Source organism: Centroberyx gerrardi, chromosome 11 (genome assembly GCF_048128805.1).
Source record: "Centroberyx gerrardi isolate f3 chromosome 11, fCenGer3.hap1.cur.20231027, whole genome shotgun sequence".
In the NCBI taxonomy this organism is placed as follows: Eukaryota; Metazoa; Chordata; class Actinopteri; order Beryciformes; family Berycidae; genus Centroberyx; species Centroberyx gerrardi.
In genome coordinates this window covers 26,655,253-26,666,380 of record NC_136007.1, presented here as the reverse complement: position 1 = coordinate 26,666,380, position 11,128 = coordinate 26,655,253, and the positions used below count along the sequence as shown (strand labels likewise).

The 11,128-nt window shown below is 41.1% G+C and overlaps 2 protein-coding genes across 2 annotated transcripts; one reads left to right on the top strand and one right to left on the bottom strand.

Moving 5' to 3' along the window:
• Positions 1–7,593: 7,593 nt before the first annotated feature.
• On the bottom strand, positions 7,594–8,034 carry hist2h2l (histone 2, H2, like). The gene has a single exon (XM_071914745.2). It carries the CDS (start codon positions 7,986–7,988, stop codon positions 7,608–7,610), a length of 381 nt encoding a protein of 126 aa, XP_071770846.1. The 5' UTR covers positions 7,989–8,034; the 3' UTR covers positions 7,594–7,607.
• A 196-nt stretch (positions 8,035–8,230) lies between these two features.
• Positions 8,231–9,135, top strand: h2ax1 (H2A.X variant histone family member 1). The gene has a single exon (XM_071914740.2). The coding sequence runs from the start codon at positions 8,327–8,329 to the stop codon at positions 8,711–8,713; it is 387 nt and encodes a 128-aa protein (XP_071770841.1). The 5' UTR covers positions 8,231–8,326; the 3' UTR covers positions 8,714–9,135.
• Positions 9,136–11,128: the final 1,993 nt, after the last annotated feature.

Sequence of the window (11,128 nt, the reverse complement as noted above, 5' to 3'; positions counted from 1 at the left end):
AGTCATCTGCTTGACCTGCTTTCTATTCTATACTGACAGGTCTAAAAAATCAAATTCAATTTACAGATTAAGCCTCTAACTCCATTAGTGATCATGTCAGTATTTCATAAATGGTCTATTCCTCAGCCTATTGCAAATATGGTCGATAAAATAACTTTTTTTAATTTGTAAAGCACTTTTCAGAACTTTGTAACAAAGTACTAATAATACTCAAACACACAGTAATAATAAAAGTTACACATATCTGAAGATTGATAGAAAACAAAGAAGGCTATTACAAAACTAATTGAAAATCCAATAAGCAGGTGTTCAAATTGAACAGCATGATGAATAAATATGATGCAACAAGATGTTAATAAATTGCAAGTGCAACTTTATATGAATGAGTTTTTACAAGTGATTTAAACAGAACAGTCTGCCAGCCGAATGTCTTCAGGAAGTCTATTGTCAAAAGCTTGGAGCCTCTAATTTCAAAAGCACAGCCACTTTATTTTATAGCCTTGAGGACCTGAGGCTGCTTTTCCTAATACAGTGTCTTGAAACAACAAAGCAAATATGACATGGTGATGATGGCAGATTGCAGTACTGACCTGCCTAGGAAAGCTGTGACATCCATCAAATTTCAATTCAAAGGAAAGAGTAAAATCCATTTATCTTACGTAACTAATCGCAACCAGTATCCCAGGCTGTGGGACTTTCTCCTCTCTTATCTCTCTTCCATGGTGAGCCACAAGCTTAGAAAAGTTCTTGCTTACCTTGTGTGGATGCCCACAGTATCTTGCCCCACCTCTTTCTCTCAGTCTGTCTGTTCTCACTCTGCTCTTGCCTTCATGACTTCCAGCTATTTATACTGGTCTCTTTTCCAGCCTCTTTTCCAGTTCACCGGAAACTCACCGAGAAGAAAGGGGAAAGGTAAGAGAGAGCAGCACAAGCAGCCCAACCAGCTGTGGATCCCACGGCCGGATCGTCTGACAGGCCTGGAACAATAGACGAACCTACATATGATGAACGTATGTCTATGGTCTTGTAGCATGTTATGTCAAGCAGCAATAAATTTGGCTTGTCAGTAGAGAAAACCTGAATGAGTACCACTGGAATCTGAAAATGTCCTCATATGCTCTAAATTAAATCTCTACAGGTCTATGTCGTAATTACAAGCTCTATATATAAAGTTCTATCGTATCATATCGTATCGTACCGTACCGTACTGTATCGTATCGTATCGTATATGTTATTAAATGCTGAAAATATCTTTTATCTTTTTTATTTTGGTGTAGACTTTTCTCAAAACTCACTTTCGTAAAGGAATATTCTCTGAAATTTGCTGCCCACATCACCATCAGCAAAGAGACACAATGACATCAGAATTTTACTAAATTTCTTTGAACATATAATGCACAAATCCCAGCCACATAAATAGATTTGAACATTATGAGAATCCCCCCACTCCATCAACAGGACAATGAGGCAAAATCCACAAGAAACCCCAAAAACACTTGATGATAATCTGCAAAAACCTCAGCCATACAGGCCTAAAGAAGTTACATAACCATCGTTTTAATCCGCATTGTTTCAGCCACTTTTACGCAAGAGCGTCTAAAACAGCCTCGATATGGTCCGAGCTCCACCAAAGTGACGCTTGTTTTCACATCCCCCCTTATTTTGCCAGGGGCTACCACTCTTTGTTCAGAAATTAGGTCTCCCAAACACCATGTCAGACGTGGAGAGAAAGGCACACCCTGCCAAACAAAACCTCCTAGTACTGTCAGCGTCATCTGAACCATGGATCTCCGCTGATGCCCTCCAGAAATCCAGAGGCTAGGATCCAAACAATGGTGCGGAGATGAGCTTACAGAGAGCTCAGCACTATAGGCAGCATTCTTGTCTGCCCCTTTCCATTCAGCAGCCATAAGTGTATCTGAGTGGGGATTAACCACAGGTAACCAACTGTACTTTTTCCTCACCATGGCTGCTTGAGGGGGAAACAATGTTTGCACAAACACAACATATAGATATTTCTGTGTCACGTGAAATTCCTCTCTCGTGAATCATGTTTTGCTGCCCCAGATCTGGAGCAGTTGCTGCACAGATATCAACCTTAATATCAACCATATATTTATAATAATTGAATATTTTGCGATAATACTGTGCTGGTCAACAATCCATATTTCAGTGTTAGATTTTTGTATTGCTACATTTTGTCCATTTCGGACAATTACTTTATTGCCATTGGACCCAATGAGCTGCTCGCAGCAAATTTCTTCAACAAAGACTCTGAACTTGAACTTGCCATGTTCCACCTTTGCTGGAAACCAAGGGTTTGTTTACTGACTAGAGCAAACACATAATCCACACCAAGTCAGACTACCGTCACAGTCCACATAATATCGGTTAAGGTGATTATTCCCCATTCAACATCCTCTCTGTTTGGTTTCTATTTCCATCACCTAAGGGCGGAACAACCTTAATATGCAACTAATTCCTGATTGAACCTGCTCCTCGCATTGTACGCCGCAGTAACAGAATCTGCAAGATATCACAGAGATCACCTTGTTCTTTGCTTGTCCTAATTTTTTTGAATATTAGACATCATTAAATGTCACTCATGTCTCTATTCAAATGGCCGAGGTCTGTTGCATGCTTAAATGACAATACTTGAAATGATTCCCATCAAATTCTTTGAAGTTGCCGGTAAAGTAGGACACAGAATATATGATGGCAACATGTATACTTCATTAGTAATTGCACAATAGACACTCATATTCATTTTAGTTAATAGTAACTAATCTAATGTTACTAGTCACTATTGGAAATTTACTAGCACATATTCAAAAGTCACTAGTATTTATTCAACAGTAAATATAAACATTGATTAATATTAGTTTAATAGTCACTTTCATAGCAAATTAAACAGCTTTGTTATTGACTCCTATGGGGCTATTCATATCAGTATTTAGCTTTAATTCCAAACAGTTTTATGTATTGATTTGGGAAAATCTTAAGTTCATGGCTGGATATTTCAAAAATACAAGTGACTATATCCACTAAAATGTTACTTATTTGTTGAGCTAAGACTGTAAGCACAAAACCATACAGCACATGGAAGCACATGAAAAGGTGGGTAAAGCAAAGGGCTGCAGCATATAACAGTGTATAATGTATGAAAAACACCTTCATAACATATTTTCAGGGTTCACCCCAAGGTATGTTTTTCAATTAAAATTGCATTTGCCAGGAGGACTTTTATTTTGAAGGTTTCAATGACAGTAAATTCCCTAAGTATTGCATGAAAACCTGATTAAAGCTCTGCATAAAGACTGAATCAGTATCCATGAATGTGACACATAGCTGTAATGAAGAACTTACTGTATTGTGTGAAGTGTTACTGAACTCAGACTCAAACCATCAATCAAGATGTAAAATCTGGAGCCTCATAGTCAGTGAATAAAAGACAATTTGTGAACCCACAGCTTGTTTTGTTTATACCGACATCACTTCATTCGGTATTAGTGTTATCAGTTCTGAACCAGAAAACCTACCTTTGTACCCAGAAAAGTTACCTCGACCCTCTTTACCATGTCATTCTCTAGAAGTGTGGTATTTACTTTGTATTTATTTTTTTGAGTTGCTTCAGACAAATGTGCTGTTGTGTTGGCAGACAGACTGTGAAGTTGGCTGAATTAAAGTAAATCTTCTCTTCTCTTTCATAAGGACCAAACCTACAACTCTGGCAATGACTTAGATCTTGCTGGCCTTCAGAACTTCACAGGATGGCGTTGTGAGTAGGAAGGCCGTCCTTAAAATGGAGGATATATTAAACATAACCAGTTATGCAAATTAGGTCATGAATCAAGCATCAATTAAGCATCAATTAGCAAATATTTCTATGTCAGAATACTTGTCTTCACATAACACATAGGTGGCATTAATATGAACTCTGTAACTTAAAGCGTTAAGGAGTTACAGTTCTAGCTGTTGTCCTAATGTGTATACCAGGGGTGCTCAATACGTCGATCGCGATCTACCAGTCGATCGCAAAAGTGTATTGGTAGATCGCATGACATTAAAAAAATAGACGTCTATAGACGTCTATTTTTTTTTGATTGACATACAGGGCAGCCAGTCAGATGACAACAAAATTTTTCTGACCTTTAGGTCACCGCGCATGCGCAAAAAGGCACTAAGTGCAGCAAAACTAACAAGCTAGTCAGCGAGTTATCTCCAATTTTAAGCCCTCGCTTTTTTCTTTAAAACTAAAGAAAGCTTATGACCATCAAAAATGAGTGGGGTTGCTGGACCAAGTAAGAAGACAAAAACATATCACTTTCATATGGAATGGGAGGTGGACTTTTTTTTCACGATGTCATTTTCCAAGTGCGTTTGCCTCATCTGCCAGTCTACCATCGCAATACCAAAGAAGAATACCACATGAAGATCATTAAGTCCAAGTACCGTTCCACCATGACTGATGAACATTTGGAAGTGTGCTTGAGGCTGGCTGTCAGCAGCTACTGTCCGGACTATGCATCCCTGGCTGATTCAATTCAGTGCAAGTCATCAAAGTAAACTGATGTAATTACAAAAAATGTTCATAGTTAATTAAGTTGTGTTGTGCAATATTGGCTCATGCGGTTACGCAGGGTACATCAACATACATTGTAAATAAAGAATCCTCAATATATTTGAAAATAATTCTATGTTTTGCATTTTTGTAGTGGGTAGATCTTTGTGACTTGGTCATTTTATAAGTAGCTCGCATGCTGAAAAAGTGTGAGCACCCCTGGTGTATACCTTACCTGTGGTTATTTAGGTATTTTCAGTGCTGGTCGGGGGACTTTGTTCATCAAGCAGGACTTTACACGGTACCAACAGCTTGTCTTAAATGATAAGTCATCCGAGTTGTTACCTTCCCCGAGTCACAGGAGACTCATTCATTACACAAGGCTGGACCTTGGCGTGTCGACTGCTATCATCATCTTCCAGAGATTCATGGACACCCTGCTGGCAGCTACTCCCAAGATCACAGCCAAACTGGGACGATATCCAGATGACAGGATCAGTACTAACAGAATACCACCCAAACTTACAATGAGACACGTCAGCATGCTGTCGATGCACATATTGACTGTTGCGGGACTTGACCTTTCGGTTGCGGGGCGGTTTCTCGAACTGCTAGGCCAGCCCGCCTCCCCAGACCGTGATGCTTGACTTTTACGTGAAGTGGTCCAGAGGTTGAGCGAGATGCGACCGCACCTCCAGAAGCAGAAATGGGTGCTGTTACAGAAATTGAGTTCTTTGCACCCACTTCAGAAAAAGCTAAGGGTCTCACAAATGCAACAAACCCTCCAAAACAGAACCTCAGACATTCCTGGGCCTGGGAAACTTTTGACGACACATTTTGCAGCAAAGCTCAGCCAGTAGCTGGAGTACTGCATGACTCCAAGGACATGCATACGGCTCACGCATGCCGAGGTTGGCGCCAAATGTTGGGGACTTTGAGATATGAAATATGAGCTCCGCTGCAGGATGCTGGCCAGTGCCAACGCATCAAGCTTGCTTCCCTTCAGTACGTGTGGTGAAGGGCTGAAACTGTGCCACTCCTGCAGGTTTTGTTACTGGAAGAGGTTTCAGTGTATGCTCAGTTCCAGTAAACTCCAGTAAACAGGGGACTCCCTGAGAAGTCAGCTGTACAGAGGGCTGATTCAAGCTTCTTTTGTTCCTAGTCAACGCAAAGTGATTGTACAAAAAATGCTGTAGGTGGAGATGTGTGGCGGTTTCAGTAAGGCCTTGCTTGACTTGCTCAAAACACTTTTTTAGGCATTGTAATGTATATATATATATATATATATATATATATATATATAATCTGTGTTTATTGATTCTTTGATGTTTTACTTTTTTGTATATACAGTATGCATTAAATGTAATTGGATATGGGAATGGTCTTTGGGCCCTACTGGGCTGCCAATGGATTTTAGTGTCATGTATTTTCTTAAACATGTATGGTGACTTCACCCTGATGAAGGTTAATTGGTAAGGTAAATAATATAATTGTCCATAAAGTGTGTGTAAAACTGTCGTTTTTTATGTTCTGGACCATACATGCCTTTAAAAGCCAGAAGACTTACATGACCCTTTCAATTCCAACAGTGTTAGCTTCATTACAATGAGGAGACAGTACAATTTCAATATTAGGCTACATTTCTTTAAGGATGATTCAAGGAAAAAAATATGTAATCTGAAAAGTTTAACTTTTATCCCTGAACGTTTGTATTCGACTTCGAAGTAAACAATAGCCATGAGATGCACTCTTAACAAAATGGGTCCTATACGGACCTGTGTCAAATAGTATTTGCAAATCCTTCTTGTTTTGCAACGTTCATTTTGCCCTGCTTAAAATGCTAGATGGATGGATTTTGTGACATGTAGGCTAATATTTAGCATCTGGCCAAATTAATCCAATCTGAGAATGTTGTCTGAAAGCTGAAATACTGTTCTGTAAATGAGAGTACTAAAAGGCAAATCCCACCCACCTGGCACTTCACATTGACTACAACAAACTTTGAGAAGCATTTCAAATAATTATTTGACTCTGGTCTGGTCCTATATAGTACCACAGCAGACACCTTTGAAAATGCATGAAATGCTCCCAATCAGCATTAAAACAAACTTTGAACCACAGTCTGTGGTTCAAAAGTTGTTTTGTCAGTTTTATTTTAACTAATCAGAGTTCTGAGTCATTATGGCTCTATATGAACCCTCTTTTTACTGTGTACAAGTCTGCCCTTTGGTATGCTGAAGTGCAATTATAATTAGGCCAATTGTGAGCAGGGTAGGCTACAGAATAATGGCACATGCACAATGCATGGCCCTTTTCTCATGAACTGATTCTCACCATTTGGCTTCGCCATACTCCAAAACAAAATATCCCCTTACAAGCATGGAAGGGTTTGTTTTTATATCCAAGACATTACGATTTGTAGCCTAAGGACAGGTCTGTTGGGGGTTTTATACATGCGAGCACTGGCAGAGGAAAAAGACAAAAACAAGACTCTTACTGGTAATTAAGTCACAGTTTTAATCACTTTACTGCTTGTTTCAACTCAATATGCCATTCCATGTTACACATACGATTTGTTATGGCAGGAAACGACAAAATGCATACATTCAACAGCAAGTGATAGTAGAATTCAAGGCTGCAAAGCAGAAGGCGACGGTTTGTAATTTCAAGAACTCCACATGTGACTCTTTCATTTCGTTAACATCTAGATACAATTTATTCAATGTTTGGTTAAAACCGTTCACACAGCTCAGAAGTACCATAAGTTAAAAAAAAACAAACGACAGGCAATAGTTAATCTGGAATCATTTGCAGAAAAAACAAACAAACATGAATCCATTCATTCGTAAGGCTTGGGCAAATAGCAGTCATTCTTGCAAAAGACGAATGCGGGTTTTGGCGAAATCACACACCGGCTGTTCCTCACTGAAAGGCTACAATGAAGTGTTTAAATCGTCTTGGTGATGATTTTGGCTTGTTTATTTATTTATTTTTCTCCACCCCCCACCCCCCACCCCCCCCCACCCCCACCCCAGCTCCGTCCACCTCACTTGGAGCTGGTGTACTTGGTCACCGCCTTGGTGCCCTCGGACACGGCGTGCTTGGCCAGCTCCCCCGGCAGCAGCAGGCGGACGGCGGTCTGGATCTCCCGGGAGGTGATGGTGGACCGCTTGTTGTAGTGGGCCAGGCGGGACGCTTCCCCGGCGATGCGCTCAAAAATGTCATTGACAAACGAGTTCATGATGCCCATGGCCTTGGAGGAGATACCCGTGTCGGGGTGCACCTGCTTCAGCACTTTGTACACGTATATGGCGTAGCTCTCCTTCCTAGTCTTGCGACGCTTTTTGTCCCCTTTCTTCTGGGTTTTGGTCACGGCCTTTTTGGAGCCCTTTTTAGGCGCAGGAGCCGACTTTGCGGGCTCGGGCATTTTTGCGCTTCGGTATTAAACGTCAGGAGAGAACAGCAGGGACTGACAGAACCCACAGCGCGCGATGCCTCCTGTCGCAGCAGTCCTGTATTTATAACATGGCTATACAAATTACCCTGTGCAATTCCGTCTACACGATTGGAGCGTGCGTTACCGAAGGACGGCCTTTTCCACAGCGCCATTGGTTTGTGCATTTCTGCCTCGCTCAGCCAATCAGAGAAGCCTTTGAGGTTTATATCCCATTACTCGCTTACATTACGTAAAGCTCCAAGCCCGATCATCCTCCGTATCCCTGGTGTCGTCCCCGTTGATTTATAACCGCATTTTTTTTAACGACCATGTCTGGCAGAGGAAAAACCGGAGGCAAAGCCCGAGCAAAGGCGAAGTCCCGTTCCTCCCGGGCCGGTCTCCAGTTCCCGGTCGGACGTGTCCACAGGTTACTGCGCAAGGGCAACTACGCGGAGCGGGTGGGCGCCGGAGCTCCGGTCTACCTGGCGGCCGTGCTGGAGTACCTGACCGCTGAGATCCTGGAGTTAGCCGGCAACGCGGCCAGGGACAACAAGAAGACCCGTATCATCCCCCGGCACCTCCAGCTGGCCGTCCGCAACGACGAGGAGCTGAACAAGCTGCTAGGCGGTGTGACCATCGCCCAGGGAGGGGTGCTGCCCAACATCCAGGCCGTCCTCCTGCCCAAGAAGACGGAGAAACCAGCCAAGAGCAAGTAAGAGACTCCCTCCAAAGCCCTGGATACAGTCCAACACGAAACGGGGGGCTCGTCTCGGAGCCAGCTACTTTTTTTCATATCAATATTCTTCTTTTTCTTTTCGGATAAGCAACCTTTAAAATACGGGACAGTGCTATGGCGTTGCTGTTTCTACAACGAAAACACACACACAATCGCTTATTGTCGGGACTACTCATAGACTGCTCATTCGCCACTGTTGTATACTTGGATCGGGAAAATGGAGGCGCATTTTGAGAGCTGGGGATGGTGAAGGCCGTGCAGAAAATTTCCAGTGCATAATATGGACCAATTCTGGAGGGAGGGGGGGTGTTTTCTTTTCGTAGTGCTGCTATAAAACGTGCTAAATTTATGTAATGTCATGTTGTTTCAATAAATGCTCTGTACTGGTACAGGGCAAACACAGTCGGTAAGATCTCCAGTCTTTATTTTGGTTGTTGTCATCCGGGGACTTCGCTGTAGGTCTTTGTCAAAACACAAAAGGCACAGAGGCGCATGGATGGACTGCAGTATCTGTTTTATAGTGATTATAGTCGATATTTAACTTCATCTGTCTGCTAATTAACAACACCCATGATTGATTTTGGCACAGAGGCTGAAAGCTTTCCTGGTCGGTTTTCATTTAGGCTAACACTCAGACCTACAAATGATTGATTATATATGCATCAAATTTTCCCTTTCACCTGCCTATAGCTTTTATCATAATATACCCATACCTCTTAACCAGTGCATTCCAACATGTCAGTTTACCCACCTTTTTAGGGCTGACATAAATCTTCATGACAGAAATTTGTAGTATATATCATAGTAAGTACTATCAAACTGATGTAAGTTATGTGAAGATAGGGTCTTTTAAGGGAAAATAGGCATAAGGTAATGCTTTGCTGAAAATTTACAATTTTGTGTTTATAATGGTTGTTGTTTGCATGCTATGGGCCTATATTTCCATTATCTGTGATACAGTGGTGTATTTCAGTAACCAATACACAGGATCTAGTTGGTTGCTTATATTAAGATGCTATTATTAATGCCATAATCTAGGGAGAGCACTTGCTAGACCTCAAATGGGCATCTCTCCTTACGGACGCCTTAATAATTCCTATTATTCTGATGTGATGTTCAGATGTTTCTTTTCCCTGAGAAAATGGAATCTGTGGTTTGGTTGGAATTGGGAGTCATAGGGGCAACCGTGACATGTAATGAATATCTAAATCCCCTTAGATTAGCCTAAATCAACAACATGTTGTTCTGTGTTAAATGATGATGATTTTGCCCCAAATTTGAAACATGTTGCAGTCGGCCCCATTTGTCCCGTTCATTGAGAGAAATGGGGCCAAGCATTAGCAGGGGAGTTTTGATTTAGATTTTATTTTTTTTGCTGATGTTTGTGTGGCTACTACCAGAGAACCAAACCATGTATCACCTGGTTCATGGACTACTCTCAGACCAAAGAACCATTTGAGCATCACATGAAAATGACACTAGTTATTCTATTAGGAAAGTCAGTGAAAGTGTTCAGTGTCCTGGAACATCTCCCGCTATAGCCACTCTCTGCACTGTGGATGATGATTTGGGGCTGGTTTTACAATCCACGCCCTGGTTTTCTTATGCCAATCATCTTTTCTATTCTGCCTCAAAGTTAATTTGGAGCAAACTAAAATCACAGTAGAGCACATGAAAATAAAAAGTCCAGAGTTTGTTGAAGTTAACAGGTTTCTAACAACTAGAACAACAAAAAATAAAGTACTACAGATACAGGAAACATCCTGTGTAGCAAAACATGAGAATTGTGAAGCCTGCTATACGATTTTTTAGTAGGGGGAATATGATTTCTAGCTGATATCAACATAAAGACACAATAAATTGAGTGATAATGAAAATTATGTCTGGAATGCATCTTGTATGTTACTTTAATATTTCTTAAAAGTATGATGTGATGCCTACAAACAATGGCAGAACTAAGACTTTCAAAAGAACATCAGTCAAAGGGATCTGAAACTGAAGGCTTATTTTCTTAGTTCGTAGGTATTTCCACCTCCGATTGGTTCATTGACAGTATTAAGAATGTTGGAAACCACCTATGAAATGTCACCTTTTCTCTTTTCTAGTCCTCAATTCCCAACCATTTATCACTTCAAAGCTTCCCTCGCTGATGCAAGTTGACAAGGAACATCGGAGCTTTGACCTCAAAGCAGCTGCTGAAAATAATTTACACCCGTCAAGACTCATGGTACAGTAATAATTTATTCATCTGGACTCAAACCGGACTCAAAATGTGCAGGCAATGTTTGCTTCAAGACATTCAAATATTCAAACATAGCAACTATCACTTGTGTGTCATCATGAGCCAATGACCAGCCTTGGCTTATAGATTAGGTCTCTGGGGTTGTTCATGCTT

What these genes read in the sequence shown, in the direction of transcription:
- hist2h2l (XM_071914745.2), bottom strand. Translation starts at nt 7,988, where the DNA reads ATGCCCGAGCCCGCAAAGTCGGCTCCTGCGCCTAAAAAGGGCTCCAAA.
- h2ax1 (XM_071914740.2), top strand. Translation starts at nt 8,327, where the DNA reads ATGTCTGGCAGAGGAAAAACCGGAGGCAAAGCCCGAGCAAAGGCGAAG.